Source organism: Sprattus sprattus, assembly GCF_963457725.1.
Source record: "Sprattus sprattus genome assembly, chromosome: 3".
Classification (NCBI taxonomy): Eukaryota; Metazoa; Chordata; class Actinopteri; order Clupeiformes; family Clupeidae; genus Sprattus; species Sprattus sprattus.
The window spans coordinates 37,442,818-37,467,499 of NC_137922.1; the positions used below are offsets into that span (position 1 = coordinate 37,442,818).

Sequence of the window (24,682 nt, forward strand, 5' to 3'; positions counted from 1 at the left end):
ATTAACCGGTTATTTAAAATTGAAAATATTGTTTTCACTCCGGAACAGCTGAAATTGTTTTTGTTCCGGTTTTCGATTATGTTCATCACAAAATTTCGTTCTTTACCGGTTTTCGTTTTCGTTCTTTGAACCGTTTCTAATCCCTGCTAGGAACACCGTTCGCAGTTCCAACACATTTATATGTGACGTGGCTTGCGTTGATGACCAGAGCCTGTTCACAGAATATCCTTCGCATATCGCACCCCAGCCTGTAGTGGAGGCGTCTGTGGTGACGATAACGCGGCTCACTACTGCACCGAGCGGAGCCGCTTCCAAGAGGAAATGCGGGGATCGCCGTACGGCCAAGGCCTGCCAGCATCTGTGATCCACCGTGATCAAGCGAAACTTGTCTCTGGCGGAGTCGAGTTTCAATGACAGATACCACGCCTGGAATGGACGCGCCTGAAGCATCCCTAGGGGGCGTGCCACTGCTGCGGCTGCCATCAATCCCAAGAGCTTCTGACAGCGAAGGGATGAAACCTTCTGTCCAGGTCTGAACATCTGCACGCATTCCCTGATAGCCTCATTCGTGCTGGCGACAGACACAACGTTATTGAAACAGAGTTTACTGTCATGCCCAGGAAAGGCACTGTCTGCTGAGGACGCAGCGAGCTTTTCTCTTTGTTCAGAACAAATCCGAGGCGGTACCACAAGATGGCACTCCCGCACCGCCTCTGCTTCTGAGCGAGAAGCGAAAAGCCAATCGTCCAGGTAGTTAAATAAGCGAATGCCTATTTTTCTCAATGGAGCGATGGCAGCCTTTACGCCCTTCGTGAATACTCTTGGAGCTCGGGAGAGACCGAATGGAAGTGTGTGGAACTCCGGTGTCTGGGATGAATCGGAACATGGAAGTACGCATCCTTGAGATCTAACGTGATCAGCCAATCGTTCGGCTTTATGAACTGAATCAGCCGGCGTGGAGTTAACATTTTGAACTTCAGCGGCATGAGAGACTTGTTCAGTATACGTAGATCTAATATAGGGCGATAATTCCCGTCCTTCTTGGGGACGAGGAAATATTTGCTGTAATGTCCTGAGCAGGTATACTCTGGCGACACTACGCTTATAGCCCTTTTCACGAGTAACGCATATATCTCCTGTTGAAGGAAATGTGCGCGATCTTGCGGCACCCGTGATTGAATTACACTCGTGAACCTGGGCGGAGGCCTGGCGAACTGAAGAGTGTAACCCTTTGAAATCGTTTTCAGCACCCAGGGCGAGACTGCGCATGCACGCCAGCTCAAAACGCAGTCTACCAGCCTGGGGCTTATATTGAATTTGTCGGCTACTAAGTCGCTCATCACCAATCTGTCTAAACCTTGATCTGACCCCACTCCTAGAGAGGAGGGTGAGATCTGGGGTTTCCCCCTCTTGGTTTGAATAAAAAAATTGGTTTTGCGAATGTAACGGGTGCATCGCGGGAGGGGAAAAACAAGCTTGTCTTGTGTTTGCGCCTAACGGGACAGTGTCGAGAACATGGGAATGTAGTGCTTGTGGGAACATTTTCGTTGTGCTGGATATGGGGTTTACATGAGCGCATCTGGCGACTTCCCCAGGTGGTGGCGGGCACACCACCTCCCCACCCTTTCGCTTCAGGGGGCGGTGAACATCAGGGCACCTGCGGTCTGCCTCGCCCTCTCGTACCACGTCGTGTGGGTTTATGCGTGGCCCCGGAGCTTGTCTGTGCCGCTGGCTGCTGCTGCTGTTGCTGCTGTGGCTTAGCAGGCTGGGCCGGTGGCCGGAACGGGTTCTTGTTCCAGCCGCGGCGCGTGGCCACCTTAGCTGGAGGAGCTGGGGATCGGAACCCACTCCGCTTCACGCCCTGTTCCGGTGTGGTATGTCCTGAAGAGAACATCGGCTCTGAGCTACTCGACCGAGGCATCCACTACTGAAAAGTCTCACGGCTCTTCTGCTCAGCCTCGAACTTGTCGTTCATGGCCCCCACCGCATCTCCGAACACTCCCTTGACGCTGACTGGAGCGTCAAGGAGTGGTGCTTTCTCCCTGTCAGAAAGCTTGGCCAGGGAGAGCCACAGGTATCTCTGTGTTGCCACAGAAGCCCCCATGACTCGCCCCAGCCTTTGCGACGAGCACCTGGTGAGGCGGAGAGACAAATCTGTTGCTCTCCGTAACTCCTCCACAGTCTCGTCGTCCCCCAGACGAGCTACGAGCTCCGTGAGGAGCTTAGCTTGATAACATTGGAGCAGCGCCGCCGTGTTCGTAGAACAGGCGGACTGCCCCGCAGCCAAGTAAGCCTTCTCGGCCAGAACCGCCATGTGTCGAGCGCTCTTGGTGGGTAGCACGGGTTTCTGGCCAAGTCTCATCGTGGAGGAAGCAGGGGAGAGATACCCTGCCACGGTGTCCTCCACCTGCGGAAAGGAGAGGTAGCCCTTCTCTTTCGCGCAGTTAACGCGGAGGTACTCCTCAAACCCCGGGACCGGAGCGCGCCCTGAATACGGCACAGCCCATGAGGTCTCCAACTCCTCGTGTACCTCTTCAAAGAAGGGGATGTTTGAGGAAGCTGGCTGGGGTGGGTCACCATAATACTCTCCGTCCAACAATGCAGAACGCACGCTGGGCGGAAGGGGGAGGGGGAGACCAAGCCGGCTCGCCGCCCTCACCGCTACCTCGTGTAGCTGGTGACCCAGGTTCCGGGAGAGTGCCGTGGGCTTCGTAGCCCTCGGCACGTCACCCATCTCCATGTCTGTGTCCTCATCCGAGTCGACCTCGAACAAATCATCCAGAAGACTCTCTCCACCGGCGTCGACGTTCAACTCGACGTGAAGCTCAGACAGCAGCGACTGGGGCCACTGAGCGCGCTGGGGAAGAGCAGAAAGACCCAGCGGTTACCCGAAGGAAACCACCAGGTCCACTGCTGCTTCCAGGGCGAGGGGAGCCTCGCGCGTCCGGGGACATCACCCCGGACGGCGCAGGCTTCACCCCCGGACGCAGGTCCTCTCTCTCCCATAGAGAGAGGCACTTCGTGACTCGTGCCGTCGTCATTGCGGCACAGTGCGCACATGCTGGAGGGATATCTCCGGACAACGCCGCCTCAGCGTGCCCCCTGCCAAGGCACAGCGGCCAGCGGCGATGCCTGTCACCCTTCTCCCTGGCATGACCACAGTCAGGATAGACTCTGGACATCTTGATCTGCAAAAGAGACACAATTAGCAAGAGCTAGTCAACGTAGCACGTTGTAAGCAATAGTGAACTAGCAAGTCGAAGACGAGCGTGGTCACCAGCTAGACAGCAACTTGCTTAAGCATAAAATATCCTTGCAGCACTCAGAGCTAGTAAGGAATAATCCAACTCACCAACTCGAAAGAGTAATAATGCACACAAAGATAGAAAGGATACGCAAGCGTGTAGAGAGTTCTTTGTCAATAGTCCGTGACCTCGAAGGGTCGAAAAGAGGTGGAGCGGCATAGTCACCTTCAATACATAGGCACCTGAGGGGGCGGGCTCAGGGTGGTGATTTGCCGCAATTCGGCCTTCCGGAGTGAATAGAAAGTACTTCGATTGGTCAATGAACAGGTCATTTCCCGTCAATCACATCGCAGTCCCACTGCGATAGGGAACAGAGCCCTTGCTTAAATGGAATGTTTATCAGGTTAATTGGTATTTAATTGCTGAAGTTAGACTGGTTTTGGGAAAAATTCTTACTTCATCCACCTCCCTCCCCTACCTAATTAAAATGGAATGTTTCTCTGCCACCCACCATCTCTCTCTCGCTCTCTTTCCCTCCATCTTCTATCTCCCACCCTTCCATCACTCCCTCTCTCACCCTCTCTCTCGCTCTCTTTCCCTCCATCTTCTATCTCCCACCCTTCCATCACTCCCTCGCTCACCCTCACCCTCTCTCTCTCTCCCTCCATCTTCTATCTCCCAACCTTCCATCACTCCCTCTCTCACCCTCTCTCTTTCACTCTCTTTCCCTCCATCTTCTATCTCCCATCCTTCCATCACTCCCTCTGTCACTCTCTCTCGCTTTCTATCCATCTTCTATCTCCCACCCTTCCATCACTCTCTCCCTCTTTCTTTTTCAGTGGTGGCGGGCAGCAGCAGCTTCATCAGCAGCAGCAGCAGCAGCAGCAGCAGCAGCAGCGCAGGAGACTCTACAGCGCCGTCCCTGGCCGTGTGTTTGTGGCCACGTGTTCTCACCCGGCCCAAAGCGAGCGCGACCTCGCCCTCAGCAAAGGAGACAGGGTCAAAGGTTAGCCAAAGAATTACAAATCAGAGCCACTTCCCACATGACTCACACATGCACACATTTGTATTGTGCCCCCTACATTTCCAAGCCATGTCTTTGGTATTTCTAGACCCTTTCTTTAATAATTGAGGAATAGTTTTAGAGATGAAGAGTGCTAACCAACCCAGGGTCTGGCAGACTTTGGAACAGGTCCTCTCCTTACCTGACCAGGCAAATAGGGACAAATGAGGTATTTCATTAAATGACCGATTGGAATCAGTTCTGCAACATCTGGTCTCATGGGGTTTGCTAGATTTCCTGCAGAATCACTCTACTACTAATGGCAAAGTTGTGAGGATTCCTGTTGGTTAATAAATGCTCTTTGTGTGTGTGTGTGTGTGTGTGTGTGTGTGTGTGTGTGTGTGTGTGTGTGTGTGTGTGTGTGTGTGTGTGTGTGTGTGTGTGTGTGTGTGTGTGTGTGTGTGTGTTAGTGCTCAGTGTGGGGGATGGAGGCTTTTGGGAGGGAACAGTTAAAGGGAGAACTGGCTGGTTTCCATCTGACTGTGTGGAGGAGGTCACCCCTCAAAACCAAGAGCAGAAACCAGGTGATTCACAAACACAAGTACAGACTCAGACATTCTCTCATGCATGCACACCCACACACACTGTACTGTATTTATTAACATATTTTCATGTCTAAACCCACACTCACTCCCAATAGCTGAGCCTAGAAAAACATAAAAAAGGAAGTGTATGTGCGTGTGTTTGTGTGTGTGTGTGTGTGTGTGTGTGTGTGTGTGTGTGTGTGTGTGTGTGTGTGTGTGTTCTGGTTTCAGACTCTCGCAGTGAAAAGGCCCGCAAGAAGCTGTTTCGCCATTACACAGTGGGGGCTTATGATGGCATAGAGGCACCCAGGTAAGTGTGACCACTGGGACTACAAAGATCTATTCATATGAAAGCTACTCAATAATAATAATAATCATAATAATAATTCATCTAATTCATGACCGCCGCGCGAGAGTGCTCTGACTGCACGTTAAGTTTCGTGGAATTCCGTTCACGGGGGGGGGGGGGGGCGGGGGGGGGGTTCATGCAATACATTTATTTATATGATTATACACCAACTGGCCAGTAGGTGGCGCGACACAGTTTTCTTCGAATATCCCGAGAACCGTAGGGCCTTGGAGGGCCAAATTGTTCTTGTATGTTTGTGTCAAGGGGCCATGTCAACCCATACCATAACCAATCATTACATGTATAGCGCCACCTAGTTAAAAATTAAAAAGCAAAAATTAGGTGTTTTAATGGAATATACAGTACTGTGCAAAAGTTTTAGGCAGGTGTGAAAAAATGCTGTAAACTAAGAATTCTTTCAAAAATGGAAGTGTTAACAGTTTATTTTCATCAATTCTTCATAAATTAACAAAATGCAGTGAAGTAACAGAAGAAAATTCTAAATTAAATCAATATTTGGTGTGACCACCCTTTGCCTTCAAAATAGCATAAATTCTTCCAGATACACTTGCGCACAGTTTTTGAAGGAACTCGTCTGGTAAATTGTTCCAAACATCTTGGAGAACTAACCACAGATCTTCTGTGGATGTAGGCTTCCTAAAATTCTTCTGTCTCTTCATGTAAACCCAGACAGACTCGATGATGTAGAGATCAGGGCTCTGTGGGGGTCATACCATCACTTGCAGGACTTTCTGTTCTTCTTTAAGCTGAAGATAGTTGTTAATGACATTGGTTGTATGTTTGGGGTTATGTTCCTGCTGCAGAATACATTTGGTGCCAATCATACGCCTCCCTGATGGCATTGCATGATGGATTAGTATCTGCCTGTATTTCTCAGCATTGAGGACACCATTCATCCTGACCAAATCTCCAACTCCACATGCAGAAATGCAGCCCCAAACTGGAAAGGAACCTCTACCATGCTTCACTGTTGCCTGCAGACTCTCATTATTGTACCTCTCTCCAGCCCTTCGGCGAACAAACTGCCTTCTTCTACAGCCAAATATTTCTAATTTTGACTCATCAGTCCAGAGCACCTTCTGCCATGTTTCTGCACCCCAGTTTCTATGTTTTCGTGCTTAGTTCAGTCACTTGGCCTTGTTTCCTTGTCGGGGTAGAGCTTTTTGGCTGCAACTCTTCCATGAAGACCACTTCTGGCCAGACTTCCCCGGACAGTAAATGTCTGTACCTGGGTACCACTGGTTTCTGCCAGTTCTGAGCTGATGCCACTGCTTGAAATCTTCCGATTTTGAAGGTAAATAAGCTTGATGTGTTTTTCATCAGCTGCATTAAGTTTCCTTGGCTGACCACTGCGTCTACGATCCTCAACGTCTTCTTCAAAAGAGCTTGAACTGCACATTTTGAAACCCCTGTCTGCTTTGAAATCTTTGTCTGGGAGAGACCCTTCTGATGCAGTATAATTACGTTGTGTCTTGCTGCTTTGCTCAGTCTTACCATATAAATGGATACAAAATAAACATTTATTGTTTACATTTTTCAAAGCATTCTTAGTTCATAGCATTTTTTCACACCTGCCTAAAACTTTTGCACAGTACTGTATGTCAAAGTGCTCAAAAAATTACCAAATTTGCCAGGGACATCAAGCCTGTAACCGTCCATCTTTGGTAGAGTTTTTGTCCATGGATGGAGCAAAATGGCTCTGTAGCGCCCCCTAGAACATTGCAAAAAACCCTGCGCATTGGGGTTATTTTGGCGTAGCTTGACGGAATTCGGTACACGACTTCATCATGCTTGGACACACCAAAAAGTCTCTTGACGCCATGGTGGCAGGTCCACAGGAAGTCGGCCATTTTGAGTGGAAGATGCGTTTTGATGGTGTTTGCACACCTCGCATCTGATCGAACTCCTCCGACAGCTTTAATGGTAACGCCTTTAAATGTGGTCCGGCTACTCTTCAGCCATGGGCGACTAAAAGTTATATTGGATTTTCTCATTAGTCGGAAGGTGTGGGCGTGGCAGACCCTCAAACTTTGCCAACTTGCCAGTGCTTGCCACAAAACACAAAGTCTCTTATAACTCTTGCGTACATTGTTTGATCCAGAAAAAATGTCTTAGGGTGGACGCTGGATCCAACCGGAACGCGTACATATGCCTGACTGATATCACCTATAGCGCCACCTGTTGGTTGTTGGAAACTTCACTTTGTTTCCACACCTCTTTATGTGACCTGTTTTAACAAACTACATTGTAAAAAATATACCAAAACAATCCACAAAAAAGTAGTACACAAAACATTATATGACCAAATCATCAAAATCTATCACAAATAATTCCTTTAATACATAAAAATGACACACAAACCAATTTACACGCACAAAACACATAAAAACACACAAACACACTGACAACCATGACTCATTCTGTGCCAAAACCTACTGTCTAGTTTTTAACGCACTTTTCATTCACAGGAATCTCAGAGTGCCTCATAGCAGCCTTTGGTTATCAATCACACACACACACACACTTACAAACACACATACATACAAACATCCATACATACACACACACACGCATACTTGATATACACACATGTAGACAATCATACATACACACGCATACTGGACACACACATACAAACACCCATACATACACACACATACTGGACATACACACATGTACACACTCATACATACACACACATACTGAACATACACACATATACACACTCATACATACACACACATACTGGACATACACACATGTACACACTTGTACATACCCACGCATACTGGACATACACACATGTACACACTCATACATACACATGCATACTTGACACCAATGCATGTACACACACATACATACACACGACACACGCATACTGGACCTACACACTTGTACACACACACACATACAGTGCATACACACGCATACTGGACATACACACATGTACACACTCATACATACACACGCATACTGAGCACACACATACACATACACACACACACAAGCATACTGGACACACACACATGTACACACACATACTGTACATACAAACGCATACTGTACACACCCACTCATACATACACACGCATACTGGACACACATGCATGTACACACTCATACATACACACGCATACTGGACCTACACACATGTACACACTCATACATATACACGCATACTGGACCTTCACACAAGTACACACTCATTCAGGCATGCACACATCCACTGACTCACTCTTTCATACACATGCAGATATTCATTCTTCCGTTTTAGTCTATTTAACGCACACACACACACACACACACACACACACACACACACACATACACACACACACACACACACACACACACACACACACACACACACACACACACACACACACACACACACACACACACACACACACACACACACACACACACACACACACACAGTAGAGCCCCTTTGGCAGTGTACTTTGCTGGCTAAAGGCTTGAAGCTTTGCTCTGTGCTGTCATGAAACACGTGGCCTTGTCCCAAATCTTACATCAGATCTCCACTCTCGCCTCCTGTGTGGCAGCCCACGCCACGTCTGAACTCCACAGGGGTACCTCAGATGGACCCCACGCACAGATCAGCAGAAGCCCTAGAAGTCAGAGCGAGAGCGTTGGAGACTTGTACTGACAGAATGTTCTAGAACTGTAGGTGTGTGAGTGAGGACTGAGGAGAGGCTGCCCCGGGTGGATTCTACCTACAGAGTTAAAGCTACAGTTGAGGTTGAAGGTGAAATCTCCACCAAATCAGTCTCCATAAAGCTCTCTGTTTTGTTAATGGTTGGTCCTCAGATGGAGCTGGATAGTGTTTGGCAGGTATTCTGTTTTGGTTTGACACTTCATGGAATATTTTCAAGGAGAAACAGCAGAAGCCTACCTGGTTGTGAATTAATAGACAAGAGAAATAACTGAGCCAATCCAAATGAATGTTGATTAATGAAGTGACGATGGCGTGAAGAATATAATGAGAGAATTGGTGTGTGCCAGTGTTGCAGCTGTACATGAGTCACTCATTTCACTTGCTCAGAAATCAAAATATCATTTCGGTAGGTATTCATAACCTGTGGCATGCACATGCTGTGAGAGGGAGGGAGGGAAAGAGGGAGAGAAATAGGAAGAGAAAGAGAGAGAAGTGGAGGAGTGGAGAATGGAGCCCTGACACACACTGCAGAAATTGGGTTCTATAAGAGTTGTGCTGCAGACATGACGTGGTTATTTAGTATTTTATGAATGATAAAGTGAATGCACAACAGGAGAGCGAACATACACACACACACACACACAAACACACACACACACACACACACACACACCCACACACACGGACAAAAAGGTTACTCTAGTCTGACTCATCACCACACAGCCAGGTCTCTGTACTTCGATTAGCTGAAGAGCAGGGGAGGAGGAGGCTTGAGAAGTGAGTGTATGTGGGTGTGCATGTGCGTGTGTGTGTGTGTGCGTGTGTGTGTACGTCTTTTATGAGTGTGTATATGTGTGTGTGTCCGCTTGTCTGTGGAGAGATGGCTAACACCATCTCTTTCCCTCTCTCCCTGGACTCAGCCCCCCTTCCCCCACACACCAAATCCCTTCATTTCTCCCCCTTTCATGCTAAAGCAGCTCTCTCCCTTTTTCCTGCTCTCTCTCATTCAAACTCACCCCCTCCCCTTCCCTTTCTCCCGCCCCTCTCTTTCTCTCCCTCTCCCTCTCCATGTCGCAGTTGCTGAATACCATTTCAGTCACTCTCTCTCTCTCTCTCTTTTGCGCTCGCTCCTTCTATCTCCCCCTCTTCATCACCCTTCCTCTCTCTCTCTCTCTCCTTTGCTCCCTCCCTCCCTCCGTCCTTTTCTCGCGCTGTCTTAAGCATGAAGGGTCTAGGCGTGTTAGGCCCGCTCTCTCTCTCGCTCGCCTCCTCCGCCTCTCTCTCCTCCTCTCCTCTCCTCGCGCCGCTCTCTCTGGCTGTGCTGTCGCTGGAAGAGGAGGAGAGGAGAAGAAGGAGGAGGAGGAGGGGGAGGGGGGGATATGGCAATGGGGGGCTGCGGAGAGAGGGATGTCTCTCTCCCTCTCTCCCTCTCTTCTTCCTGGCCATCTCTGGGCCCGCGGAACAGAAGCGTGTGGTTCATTTACAGGTAGCGTCTCTCGTTTTTTTTTTCTCCTCTTCTTTCGTTCTCTGCCGAGGATGGAGGGAGGGGGTGAGGAGGGAAGGAAAGACGCAGAGAAGAGGTGCATGACTGTGTTATTTGTCTCTGTATGTGTGTGTGTGTGTGTGTGTCTATAGGCTGGTGTTTTGTAACGGTTATTGGGATTGCGTGATTGGGACTGTTTGTATGTATGTGGCATTGTAAAGCTGATGTTCTACATGTGTGTATTTGCATACACACGCAAGCACATGCTTGTTTGCGTGTGTGTAAGAGTGAGTGAGCGTGGGTATGAGTGTGTGTATGTGTGTGTCAGGACTCTCTTAGTCTTTGCATTTTTGTTTAGTGTATTCATGAATATCTTTATGTTTTAGCACTGAATTACTGTGTGTGTGCATGTGTTTATGCCAGTGCATGTCACTGTGAGTATGAGTCATCGTGTGCGTGTGTATGTGTGTGTATGTGCGAGTTGGTGGGTGATTGAGATGCAATATGACATTTTCATCCAGATGTTTGTGTTGTAGGCTAATTAAAAATGACAGAACGAGAGAGTAGCGATTGTTGTGTGTGTGCATTGTGAAGCGACTCGCTTGTTGCTAACAATAACAGCTCACCATTTAATGTAACACCGATATTACTGTTAGTGTATGTGTGTGTGTGTGTGTCTAATCTTTGTGTGCATACACGTATGTGTGTTTGTGTGTCAGTGTTTACATATGCTCTGTCCAAATTGCTGTCCATACTGTGCATACTGCAGGGAGGGCAGGGGGAGTGTGTGTGTGTGTGTGTGTGTGTGTGTGTGTGTGTGTGTGTGTGTGTTTGTGTGTGTGTGTGTGTGTGTGTTTGAGAGCTCACCCCCTATCCCATCCCCAAATGATATTCCTCTGACTGTACAGCCCTTATCCTTATGGCTGTAAGAGAATCAGTGGAATTGGCTGTGATGTGATGGGTTTGTGCCTGTGGAGTCTTAAGGGTGGTACTCCTAGTGTGTGGCACGCAGCACGGAGCGCAGGGAGGATTACAGTTGCCCTTGCTTCACATCAGCTGCTGACCACGGCCAGCACTGAACACGGTCCCTGCAAGCCTCAACTGGTTAATTTAAGACTGCATTGCTAAATGCACACCGGAAGAGATAGCCAGCGTGTTCAGGGTTTAAGACTGCATCCCATTGATTGCTGCTGATCACTGTTAAGCAGTGATTAGTGTTTGCATGCATGTGTGTGATTGTGCTACATGGGCTGTGCTAAGTGCTGACACAGTTGAGTTAAGTCCTGCTCCAGGTTAATGTGTGTGTGTGTGTGTGTGCGTGTGTGTGTGTGTGTGTGTGTTAGGGGGATGGAGGCCACAGCTGATGCTAAGCCCTGCACCTGCTAACCTGATGCTCCAGCTGAGCAGGTTCTCTTCAGACGGAAGTTTGGGAGCGTGGCTGTTTGCCGGCCCGTGGAGTGGGAGAGGTTGCAGTCTTGCAGCGGGCTGGTTGTGGGGTCGGTGGATGGTCGAGGTTTCTGTATTCGCCCCGTTTGCAAATCTATGGGATTTGTTTGGCTATATTTACCACTGTGTGTGTGACAAGACCAGAGAGACTACACAAAGAGGGAGAAGAGAGAGGGTGTGAAAAAGCGAGGGAGAGGGAAGGTGTTAGAGAGAGAAAAAAGAGGGAGAGAGAGCGAGCGCGAGAGAGTCACAGATGGCTGCCAAAAGCTTGTGTTCTGGAGACAGTTTCAGATTTGACTTCTCTCTCTGGAATTCTCACATTTGTAGCTTCGAGTGCAATATCCCTCTGTGTGCTTCTATGTGGAGTGGTATTCAGGACTAATGGAAATATATACATGGCTCTATGAGATTGGATGGGACTGTGTTTAGATTGTATGCACAAGTGTTCCCTTCCACTTCGGTGTTTCTCTCACTGTGTATAGTGAATGTGTGTCTGTAAGCACAAGTGTGTGTCTGTGAATGTGTGTGTGTGCGTTTATGTTCACGTGTGTATGCATGTGTTTAGTGTGTTATTGGGGGCATTTGTGCTTGTACGTGTGTGTGTGTTCATGTGTGTTGTATATGTGTGTCTGTATGTATGATTGTGTGTGTGTGTGTGTGTGTGTGTGTGTGTGTGTGTGTGTGTGTGTGTGTGTGTGTGTGTGTGTGTGTGTACGTGTGTGTAATTGTAGCTGTAGGATCCAGGCTCAGATCCTGCTCTTGAGAGCTGCTTTCTTTAACCCTGATGCAGTCTGACAGTAAAGCAGGAAAACCAGCGCTGCGTTAAACCCCAGAGCGGCCAAACGGCTCCGCGGGCAATTACAATGTCACAAGCGTCATGATGGAGCGGAGCAGACAAAACGCTCGCAGCGTCACCGTGGAGCTGAACACAAGAGAAAAAACACTGAGTTTCATCTCGCCGCACGCGCCTTTTCGAGAGGCAAGCGCACAAGAGAGTCGACACGAAGGTTAATCCCAGGGGTGAAGGACAGGGCTTTCCGTTTGAATGCACGGCACCAAACAATGCTTGGGTTTTGGTTAAGTGTTTAGGCGGAAGCTAATTCAGGCATCAGCTACCGTTACCGTTAGCAATCACCTCAGCTGGCGGGAAGCGTGGCTTCAAAGGGGGGGGGGGTTCAGATCCCACCAACCTGGAGATGAGAAAAATGTATGTGAAAAAAAAAACCAGCACCCACATGCTCACGCTCTAACCTCACCTACTTTTCCCTGTCTCTGTCTGAGGTTCCCATGGGAACACAGCTGCCTCATGTTGAATCAGAGTCATGGAGAAAATGCCATCAGCATGTGGACTGTACGGGTTTAGATAATGGAGCTGCTGCTGAGATCTCATGATCCTCTTCCTCCACCATATTTAATGTGGATGGCAAACTGCTAATCTGTCTAGCAAGGGGGTTACTGGTTGGCCTCACTCATTTTAGGAGGTATGTGCAAGTCCCTTTAAATCCTGCATTGACAGAAGTGTCATGTCAGTAGCTGGATTTGTGAGATTAGTATAATCATCTGTTGGAAATGGCAATGGACAAAATGTAGGCTTTAAGGCAGCCTTGCTTATACTAGTATGTTTCAATTGTCTTCTGCAACGGTACTCTTTTTCCTTTCTACAAGTGTATCTCCATTCCCCTGCCCTGGCATAAAGCATTCTGTGGTGCAGTCATCCCTCCAGCTATGAGTGAAGTAAGCCTCAGGTAGCTCTGCTCTGGGTGTAAGCTGGTGTGGATGTGTGCTCCTGAGCGCCTGTTATATGGAGATTCACCCCAGACCTTGCTTGCTTGCTGGTGGTGAGAGGAGACAGTCTTTCTTCTGATAAGGGAGCATTAGGGAGGGGGCTGGCAGATTTGTCACAGCAATAAACGAAAGCCTGAGTAGTTTCCTGAAATGACTTTCTCCCTTTATAACTCCTGCACTTCTGTTTTGTTCTTCCTCCCTCTCTCTCTCCCTCTCATACATTTTCTCTCTCTCATTCCCTCTCTCCCCCTCTCTCTCTTTATCCCTCTTTCCCTCTCTCTCTCTCTGGAGTAGTGACTACATCATAAAGGAGAAGTCCGTTCTCCTGCAAAAAAAGGACAATGAGGGCTTTGGATTTGTGCTTCGAGGAGCTAAGGGTGAGTCCCAGTACACCTCCTTCTGTCCCCCACCTCACCTGCCTTCATTCTCCCTCTTTTCTTTTTGCACACACAATTCAGTCACTCTCCCTTCCTCTCAAAACATTTGAAGTAGTTATATGTAGCACATTATGAAGTAGTTGTATATAGCACATAATGAAGTAGTTGTATATAGCACATAATGAAGTAGTTGTATATAGCACATAATGAAGTAGTTGTACTGTATATAGCACATAATGAAGTAGTTGTACTGTATATAGCACATAATGAAGTAGTTGTATATAGCACATAATGAAGTAGTTGTACTGTATAGCACAAAATGAAGTAGTTGTATATAGCACATAATGAAGTAGTTGTACTGTATATAGCACATAATGAAGTAGTTGTATATAGCACATAATGAAGTAGTTGTACTGTATATAGCACGTTATGAAGTAGTTGTATATAGCACATTATGCAAAAAGGGGAAAAAATCGTATTAGCCTCTCCCCCCTACTAGTCTTTTATTCTCTCCTTCTCCTGTTTGCTTCCCTTCATATTTCTCCCTCTCTCTTTATACTCCCTCTATCCCTGCAGCTCAGACTCCCATTGAAGAGTTCACTCCCACGCCAGCCTTCCCTGCTCTGCAGTATCTGGAGTCAGTGGATGAAGGGGGTGTGGCCTGGAGGGCTGGACTGCGAATGGGTGACTTTCTCATTGAGGTGAGGTGAATGTAAAGTTTCACTGTCCTGCAGGGGTTCCCATATCACTGTATGTTTCTGTCTTACTTGCTCTGGGTTTCCTGGGTTAGGTCTATAAGCTTTGTATAATTTCTCTGTGTTTGACACATGGGCTAAAATGGGCAGTAAAAGCATTAGCGTGATCTCTGCCTGTAGCAAGTTATTGTTTGTCTTTATGGTTCTTAATGGAGGATACATTGGTTAAGGATTTGTTGTGTAAATATACTATCAAGGACTGCCATGCCAATGTTGATTTAGCTTTAACCACATATAATAATTGTATAATTGTCAGATTATGTGAAGTATGCTACAGCAATTCGTCCAGTCTCTATTTATTATCGTAAAAAAAAAAACGATTTAAGGGCACCATATTAAATGGTGTCATCTTAATGAAGTGTGCCCATACATATCGTGTGCAAAGTGCAATGCACAGCTTAGAAATCCGTCAGTCAGTGTCTGACTCTGCGTTGTCAAGCGCAAGAGCTGATAAAAAAAACAGGCTAATGAGGCTTAATCTGTAGTGGGTGGTTGAAGGATGCACAGCGACTGGGTCGGTTGGTGTGAAGGTGGTGGAGGCATCGCTCGAGACAGCCAAGACTAGTTGGAAGCTGTTAGGAACCCCACTGAAAGGGGCAGGATGCACACAGACAGGCAGCCATTCACACCTCAAGCTCTAAAGACTCTCAGAGAGCTTCATCGCTACAAACAGCATATACAGAACATCCACACAGACATCATCTTCAGTGTGGTGTTAGTTTATCTAAACCATTACTGCATATGTTGTACTACTACATAATCAATTATCCGATGTCTGTATCTTTAGGGGAGGTTATCTTTTCTCACTGAGTGTGCCAGAACATTTTATTTGACCGAAGAGCATGTGCTAGCAGATAAAAAAAATAACATTCCTTTGATTTGAGTGATACAGAGACCTTGTTCTGACCTTAGAAACAACCTTTTCTACATAGGCAGGGAGTAGGACACATGGCATTACACAGAGCCCACCAATGTCAGAGCAATCTCGATTCCCTAGGGCAAAGAAAGAGCAAGGACAAAGCGGACTCGAGCGAGCCCTGGACCTGTCAATCACCAGCGTAAGAACTGCAGCTAGCGCTCTCTGGCGCTGGAAAGTGCTTAACTTCAAGTGACTCATGAGTGCGTCTTTGCCAGCCTTAGTCAGCCTGGTTCGCAGTCTGAAGGTAAGCTGCTGGTGATGATGATGAATCCATGGCTGCACGCTCATTAGGATTGCAACTGTTGGCCGTTAGGAAGAGAGGGAGACGAGCAAACGAAGGATTATGAGAAGAGGGAGGATGCCGAAGGCACTCGGAGGGCTCCACACAGGCGGCACGATTAAAAGGATAGATGGAATGTTTTTTTATTACGCTTTCAGAAATGTGTTTTTATCTTACTAAAGGGAATAATATTTTGTATTGGAAATTGTTTGCGACAGAGCTGTCAGAATTTTTCCAACATATTAGCTCAGTTTCGTAAAGGACCCAGGTACAGCAAGGAGACACATTGGGAAGAAGTTCAATAAATCCCCTCAGTACGTTGTAATTGGTTGGTTTGGTTTTGGTCACCAATATTTGTCACATTTGACCATTAACAAGTATGAATATGTTCAACTATTATGATCTCCATTGAAGCAATCCAGTCTTTTTGACTTAATGTATTTCAAAAGAGCCATATAGGTCTCTATTGCTCGTAGCTTGACTGTTCTCTCCCTTGTACGTTGCTTTGGACAAAAGCGTCTGCTAAATGACTAAATGTAAATTATTATTGTGTGGTAAACATTGCCTGTGTGAACTGGATGGGCATGGGTGTTTTAGCTATTGCTTTTGTGCAAGTGCATGAGTCACTATCCCACTGTTCCCAAACACCACTCAGTATAGCTGTTGGAGATTGTGTCTAGATGGCTCCCTAAAGTGATAATGGATGACAACTAGTCTTTTTGCCTTAACCTTTTTTACTCCCAATTGAAAATTTAAAGCAGTTTGCAAATATCTGCTGTGTTAGTCAGGAGTCCCATAATTCTTAGATAACTTCCTACATGTAAATAAATATGTATTATCCAGCTTAACAGAACAAATACCATACAGCTAATGGCATGGAGGAATTGAACCGCATACTTCATAGAAGTTAAAAAAAACCTTGTGGTGAACTGAGTAAAGCTTCCATTCTTGTGCTCACTTAATGAGTTGTTAGATAGAATATTTCACAGAATACTACAAGTGATTTTGGTATTGATCTTTGTCATTGAAACTGTGTGATATGGAAGGAACTACTAAGCACTGGGGGCCCCACCTGTAGGCAAAATAGGCACACTGTGTACACTAGCAGTGGCACAGGGCAGGCTGGCAGGGTGGTTAAGGCGCTGGCAGACGCCAAATCTAATAATGTGAAAGTAAATTGAAATAATGTTGGAATAAATGTTTAAACTACAAAAAGAAATCAATGAACAATGCTTAAAAAACTAAGCGTATTGTTCTTCCTAGGCTTTTTATCTGCTAATAGTAATTCAGCTTAACAATACAGACAAATACTTGCCCCACAGCAGGATCTCAATGGAACAAAAGTCCATCCACCTTTCACCACTGATATTATTATTATTATTTTGTTCAATACTTTGAATGTCCAACTTTATTTTTGATGACTCAATACTTCTCGGCTTGGAGGATTCCAGTGTTGCTAAAATTTCTGGAGGGATATTCATTCTTCATTCTTCAACTTTTTTCTGCTGCTCTTTGTTGGAGGGGTTGTGTTGCTATACCTTTCTCTTTAAAACACCCCAAAGGTTTCCAGTCAGGCGACATACTGGGCCAGCTCATAGTTTCTCTTCTTTAGACACTCTTGCATGGTTTTGGCCGTGTGCTTTGGATTGTTAATCATGCTGGAATGTCATCATCTTTTCAGCCAGTATTTTGGTGTATCAACAGGCATTCATGGTACCATCTATAAATGTCATCTCCCCAACACCTTTGGCACTCATGCAGACCCGTATCGTCACACTCCCACCTCCAGGCTTCACTGTCAGGACTATGTGTTCACTGTGGTAGTGCTGGCCAGGTTCACACCAAACCTGCTGGACTCCATCTGAGCCGAACACATTTATCTTGGTCTCATCTGACCAGAGAATGTGCTCCCAATATTCTGGGTTAGGGTTCTTTTCATGTTATTTAGGTTTAATCTTGCAGTTTTGAGCCGAAGAGCAAGCAAGGGTTTCATTTCTTGGACGCTATCCATAGTGGTCGATGTTATGCACAGTCCTTCAAACTGTCTGACCTCTCACAGAAACACCGATTTTGCCAAGTCTGAAGTCTTTTTCAGAGCTAGATTGTGCAAGAGTCTGTGGCGTCATGTTAGGAGGATGGCCACTGGGCCTCTGATTACCGGTACCAAGGCTCGTTCCACACCTCCTGATTGCTGCTGCAACGGGGCTTCGACTGATTTTTTGTATTTTCAATTCGTCTGGCATTTCTTTTTCATGTGGCACCATGGTGCAGATAGACACAACCCGTAGGTCCGATATTAAGAAAGTTCGCAGGTCATTTATAACCATGTTCATGCAATTCGGCTAATTGGGAATCACAGGTGTACTCAGTTTTGTTTCAATGATCACAGGTTTTCTAAGTTGGTCACAGGTATGTTCACATTTGTTGTATGGAGTTTCTACTTTTAAGCCTGTATTTTCAATGTAGTCAATGTAGTATTTGTTTTTGATTATTATTATTCAAACGAAGAAATACTCTTCTTGTCATTAAATGCAATTATTGAGTGGTGATACAGTTTATGACGTATTTGACATTTGAGTGATATTGCGCTGGTTGCATTGGTTAAACTTTATTTCCCATACATTGCTGTCAACAGAAAATCAGGTCATCCTTTTTATTTCAGCCAGGCATTCGACAGACATTTTGCCTACTGGTAAATAAGAAGGCAAAAATAGGTGACTGGAACAAGGATTTAGTGATAATCCGTGTGAAATCTGTACAATAGCATTGGAACATTAGCCTATGCCACCGTACAATTCAGTACATTATGTAAGGGGGGCTGTCGCTGCCTGATGTGAGTCAAACGTAGATATGAGTCATGCATTATTAAAGATGAAAGGCCAGTGTTTTTATTCAACTTGTAAAGAAAATTAGCCATTAATTAAAACAAAAAACAAAAACGTCAGTTAATGTTGGGGAATTTGTTATGAAACTAGATAACTAACACACACACACACATCCTAAGGATTGGATGCTGGGTACGGCACCCCTCCTTTGTTTATAAATAGGGTATATAATGTCTATAGTTGTCTTATGTCTATATATAGGGTATATAATTGCTCCTCATTCACCAATCAATGATTGCATCCTTGTAATGGCTGGACATCATCCCAGATCCTACTATCCCAAAATGGTTCTCTTAGCAGTTGAACATATTGTGGATATTCTCTCTATTACATGTGGGTGATAAATGGGTTCAGAGGCGGTACCAGCAGAGCCCAAAGCTCTTTCAAACCATCCAATCGTGCTTTTTGATCAAATGTATTTCAGGGGAAATGTACCTTCCACTATGTCCGTTGCCATAGCAAAACTACTTTAGGCTTCACCATACGCTGGTTTGCTGTGAAAGATTGGTGGAAGGATTTTGGATTGCTTCGTCTTCTGTCATTCCATGTCAACATCCAAGACAGCAGTGTCTGATCGCAACCCTCAGCATGTGATCAACAGACAGCTTCTGTGCAGTGTAACTATGCTGGAAGATACCACCAGAGCTATCACCTTTTAAGCAAGAGCATATGTAATATCCTGTGACTGGGTTCATTTGCACACAATCATCCAATTACCTCCTACACGCACTTATTCCATAAGGGTTTCTCCACATGGTGGGTGCCTCTCTATAGATGGGTAAATGGTGAATTCTGTGGATGCCTGATTGTCTTTCCACAGTCCTCAGTACTAACTGGACATAACTATTTCGGGCTAAGGAGAACATGGTCACTCACTGTACAGTTTAGGTTTGTTGTGTTCCACTTGTACGGTTATGTGGATTGAAGTGGCTGGAGTCTTTTCCATATGATCGGGAAAGTGGCAAGGAATAAGTGCGATCATCCAGAATCCTTTGTATCTAAACACAGGGAAAAGTCTTGCTTTAGCTAAGGTTGTTGACGTTTACCAATGATGTTCCTTACTTATTTTATATAAGTAGATTTTGGATTCCTTCTTTTGTTCCTGTTCTGGTGTTTGTCATTCAGCATCAATGGGAACTTTCTACCAACAGCTTTTGTCATGTAATTGTATCAAATAATTGTTTTTTAATGAAACTTCTCATTTGATGTGTTTTACTATTTTGGACAGCCTCTCAAAATGACATGCAATGCATTTTGGTACTTGAGAGAACATTCATAAAATGGTAGAGAAAAAAGCACTGGACCCTCTCAGTGTAAATTATGCCTTTGATTATAACAGTATTCATTTCAGCAGTCTATACCTCTTATCATTTCAGTGTTAATTAATACTTGTTGCTTAACATAATGTTTGATAATTGTCTTTTGTTTATAGTAAAGTATAGGGGGTGATTCATCAATGGATTTTTAATAGTGCCTTTGTGCTTACAGAAGTCTTCTAACATTTTGTGCCCGTTTATACAGCAATATACTGTACCAAATCAAACCAAATGGAACTTATGAGTGCCTTTGTTTCATTCACTCACACTATCCTCTCTCTCTCTCTCTCTCTCTCTTCCTCTCTGTACCTCTCCCCATCTTGCAGGTGAATGGGCAGAATGTGGTGAAGGTGGGCCACAGGCAAGTGGTGAATACGATCCGGCAGGGAGGAAACAGCCTCACGGTGAAGGTTGTCATGGTGGCACGGAACCCGGAGATGGAGGAGGTGCCTAAAAAGAAAGGTCAGTGTTCAACCAGGGGTCACACCAAGCCCCGGGGGCTCATTTGCATGCTCTACAGCCTGTGATGTTTATTTTGGGCTTCACATTAGATATGGGATTATCACACTCATGAGAGCACCAGAGGCAGAGTTACTGAAGTCTCTGGAGGCCGTTCATTGGCTCTTCGTTCTGTGATGGGCTGTGTCTATGGGCTGTGTGAGTAGTGTGGTGTGATGAGCTGTGTCTATGGGCTGTGTCTATGGACTGTGTGAGTAGTGTGGTGTCTATGGGCTGTGTCTATGGACTGTGTGAGTTGTGTGGTGTGCAGCTGAAGTGAAGGCACGCCAGCAGCAGGAAGCTACATGGAAAAAAGGTTGTGACTGGTTCTTTGAAAGGGACATTAGCAGGGAAAGCGAGCTGGAAACCAATAAAAAGGCAAAAATAAAATGGAACTGAGAGCGTTGGTGTAGTACGTCTGATTCCTGTTCCAGGCACGCTGTCAGGTACTCTCAGTCTTCCTCTCTTTCTGCTAAGCTGCAGGGATAGCCAGAAGCAGGTCCATTTCCCTGTCTCAATTTCTCCTGTGAAGAGAATCTTTTCTCAGTTCTTCTGGGAAAGGCTTTAGCTTCGGGATTCTTCTCTGCCTTTTTTTGTTCCAATGCCATCTCATGAGAGAGGACACACAAAAGCAGTGGCTGACCAGCTGTGATGACTTTTGTAAATCAGAACACGAAAAAATTGAATCCCTCCTGCGTACTTGGCGAATTCATTGCTGTGAGAGTCTTTTGGATTCGTGGGGTTCTTGGGAAGTGTGGTTCCCGACTCCTAATAGTCAGCAGAGACAGTTGATAAAAATGCAAATTGTGAAATGAGTAATAATGGCAGCCCTTCTCTCTCTCCCACAGCACCCCCTCAGAGCAAGCGGCTAACCCCCCCAGCCATCGCAATGCGCTCCAAATCCATGACCTCTGAACTCGAAGAGATGGGTACGTGGATTCAGTAATATCTGCCATGCTGGAATTGGTCATATTCAGCCTAAGTTAAAGGACTAAAATTACAACATTACTACATTACTTAAATTACAACATTACTATATTACTTTTTTAACAACATTACTACATTACTTAAATTACAACATTACTACATTAGTTAAATAACAACATTACTACATTACTTAAATTACTAAATTGTTTGCCACTTGTGCTTGTTGCAGAAGTTTAAAATACAGTCACACTCATTAACATGCTGTGTACATGCACATGTATATCTATATGCAAATTACTCTGTATTGGGTCTCAATGTGAAGTGTGTGTTTTCTGATGTGTGGGGTCTGTGTGTGCTAGGGAAAAAATTGATTCTTCAATTTCTCTCGATTCCCTCTAGAACGATTCTGTCTCGATTCAGAAAAGTTCATAATCGATTTTTGAATTAAAATATATATATATATATATATATATATATATATATATTTTACACATTCATTATGTGTTGAAATGCAAGCTGCATCGATTATTGCATTGTTTATAGAAAGTCATAATTGTGACAAGGAAAAGCTTTTTCCCTAATAAAAAAATAGAGAAGGTAATTCATCTGTTCATTTTCTTTAATTATCAAACACAAAGTAGGAATGTGATTGAGACTCTGAGTAGCAAACTCAAATGTTTTAAAAATTGAGATGCATCGATAATCGTTTATCTGTTTAGAATTGATCATCGATAATCGGTTTTGAATCGATAATCTGTTTAGAATTGATGTGTGCAGTGTGTGTTTCCTGATGTGAGGGGTCTGTGTGTGCAGTGTGTGTTTCCTGATGTGTGGGGTCTGTGTGTGCAGTGTGTGTTTCCTGATGTGTGGGGTCTGTTTGTGAAGTGTGTGTTTCCTGATGTCTGGGGTCTGTGTGTGAAGTGTGTGTTTCCTGATGTGTGGGGTCTGTGTGTGCAGTGTGTGTTTCCTGATGTGTGGGGTCTGTGTGTGTAGAATGTGTTTCCTGATGTGTGGGGTCTGTGTGTGCAGTGTGTGTTTCCTGATGTGTGGGGTCTGTGTGTGCAGTGTGTGTTTCCTGATGTGTGTGGTCTGTGTGTGCAGTGTGTGTTTCCTGATGTGTGGGGTCTGTGTGTGCAGTATGTGTTTCCTGATGTGTGGGGTCTGTGTGTGTAGAATGTGTTTCCTGATGTGTGGGGTCTGTGTGTGCAGTGTGTGTTTCCTGATGTGTGGGGTCTGTGTGTGCAGTGTGTGTTTCCTGATGTGTGGGGTCTGTGTGTGCAGTGTGTGTTTCCTGATGTGTGGGGTCTGTGTGTGCAGTGTGTGTTTCCTGATGTGTGAGGTCTGTGTGTGCAGTGTGTGTTTCCTGATGTGTGAGGTCTGTGTGTGCAGTGTGTGTTTCCTGATGTGTGGGGTCTGTGTGTGCAGTGTGTGTTTCCTGATGTGTGGGGTCTGTGTGTGCAGTGTGTGTTTCCTGATGTGTGGGGTCTGTGTGTGTAGAATGTGTTTGTGCTCCTACTGACCCTCTGCCCCCTCTGCTCTGCTTCCCTCTCTGGATCCCCTCCAGTGGAGAAAGGTGTGAATCTCTCCATTTTCACCCTCCTCTCTCTCCTGCTCACACTCATGAATATATATGACCATGATGACCCCATCTTCCTCCTCCTCCTCCTCACCATCATCATCATCGCCACCATTGTGATCCACATCATAGTCATCGGCATAATTGTCATTGTCACTTGACCTCCTATGTATGTATCCTGCAGTGTGCTAAGGTATTAAAATCATACATCATATCATTTAAATGCCTCGCACAGTAGTTTTAACACATTTTCTCTCCTCTGTAATAGCTGCCTCTCCCTGGAAGAAGAAAGCGGGTAATTACTTGTTCCCTTTAAAATGTCTCCATCTGAAAAAAATTCAATTCAATTCAATTTAGTGCAACCTTTATCTCGACCTCTCAACAAAAAAAACTTTGATGATTATATGCTATTAGAATGCTGCATGCATACACACATCACTCCCAAAGGAGAGCTTTTTTGCTGTTGGACGCTGACTGAAGCGCTGCTCTGGGAGTCATTGAAGGTCACAGCCAAATGTCTCCTCTGGTTTTCAGAACACGAGTCATCCCAGGCCACTGATAAGAAGAGAAGTGTCTATCAAATGGCACTGAGTAAGAGAATGAAAATGAATGCACTCATATACCAGACTCACATCACCTTACATAAAGCGTAATGCACACAGCATGTGGGATGGCAGGTGCAAATAGCCATGTGCTGGTTCCTCATCTCTCTCTCCTTTTCTCTCTCTCCCTCTCTCCCTCCCATCTGTAGATAAGCTGGATGAGATCCTGGCAGCCGCTCAGCACACCATTAGCCCGTCTGAGGGGGGGGCTCAGCGGGGTCACACAGGGAGGAGAGAGCGCAATAAGGGCTATTACACTAACAAGGTACCGTTGCTATGGCAATAGAACCCCCTAACTCCGAGGGTGGGCTGAGAAGTGAGTGTCAGGAGTCCTGACATGAACTGCACTCCTCAAACATTTATGAGCATATATCTGGAGGGCTGAGAGACATGGTGCTTCCAATATGGTTCACATTGGAAGTCTTTGGGGATGGGAGTAGGATCTGGTCAGGGCCTCGTTTCCCGATAACGACGTATCTTAACGGCCTACGTGGATTTTGGCGACATAGTAGACTCAGTAACACTTTCTATTTACGAGCGTTTCTTAAAGTCAGCTGCACGAGCGCCACGTGCACGAGTTCTTAAGTATCTCTTAGGGTGGAGGTCGCCTGTTCATCGATGTCAGACGAGTCGATTTTCTCACTTGTGTATACATGGGTTTCCCGTCTACGTCATCACTGGTTGCGTGCGCAATCTCGCGGCAGAAAGAAGCAAGATAACGTTGAAGTGGATGAGAAAGCTGTGGAGGAAGGCAACATGACAGGGACTTGTTGTGTGGTGAACTGCTCTAACAGAGTTGGTAAGATGTTCAGTATACCTAGGAGGAAGCATCCGTTTGCCAGTGTGACGGTGGCCAGGAGATTGAAGAATGACGACTACGCCACCTAGGGAGTCACCCTAGGAATAACTAGACTTAACTGTACCTTTAAATCTAACAATGCACAACACAGGT

At 45.7% G+C, this 24,682-nt stretch overlaps 1 protein-coding gene across 1 annotated transcript in view; it reads left to right on the forward strand.

The window, feature by feature from the left end:
• Positions 1-24,682, forward strand: part of LOC308362953 (SH3 and multiple ankyrin repeat domains protein 1) — a gene marked incomplete at both ends in the record, with an annotated part of 56,364 nt that overhangs the window by 17,289 nt on the left and 14,393 nt on the right. The window contains 10 exons of the mRNA XM_080835680.1: positions 4,085-4,251; positions 4,719-4,832; positions 5,064-5,142; positions 13,890-13,972; positions 14,549-14,673; positions 20,454-20,589; positions 21,474-21,554; positions 23,397-23,423; positions 23,663-23,719; positions 23,880-23,995. Coding sequence (XP_080691806.1) covers positions 4,085-4,251; positions 4,719-4,832; positions 5,064-5,142; positions 13,890-13,972; positions 14,549-14,673; positions 20,454-20,589; positions 21,474-21,554; positions 23,397-23,423; positions 23,663-23,719; positions 23,880-23,995 — 985 coding nt within the window. The remainder of the gene's footprint in view (positions 1-4,084; positions 4,252-4,718; positions 4,833-5,063; positions 5,143-13,889; positions 13,973-14,548; positions 14,674-20,453; positions 20,590-21,473; positions 21,555-23,396; positions 23,424-23,662; positions 23,720-23,879; positions 23,996-24,682) is intronic.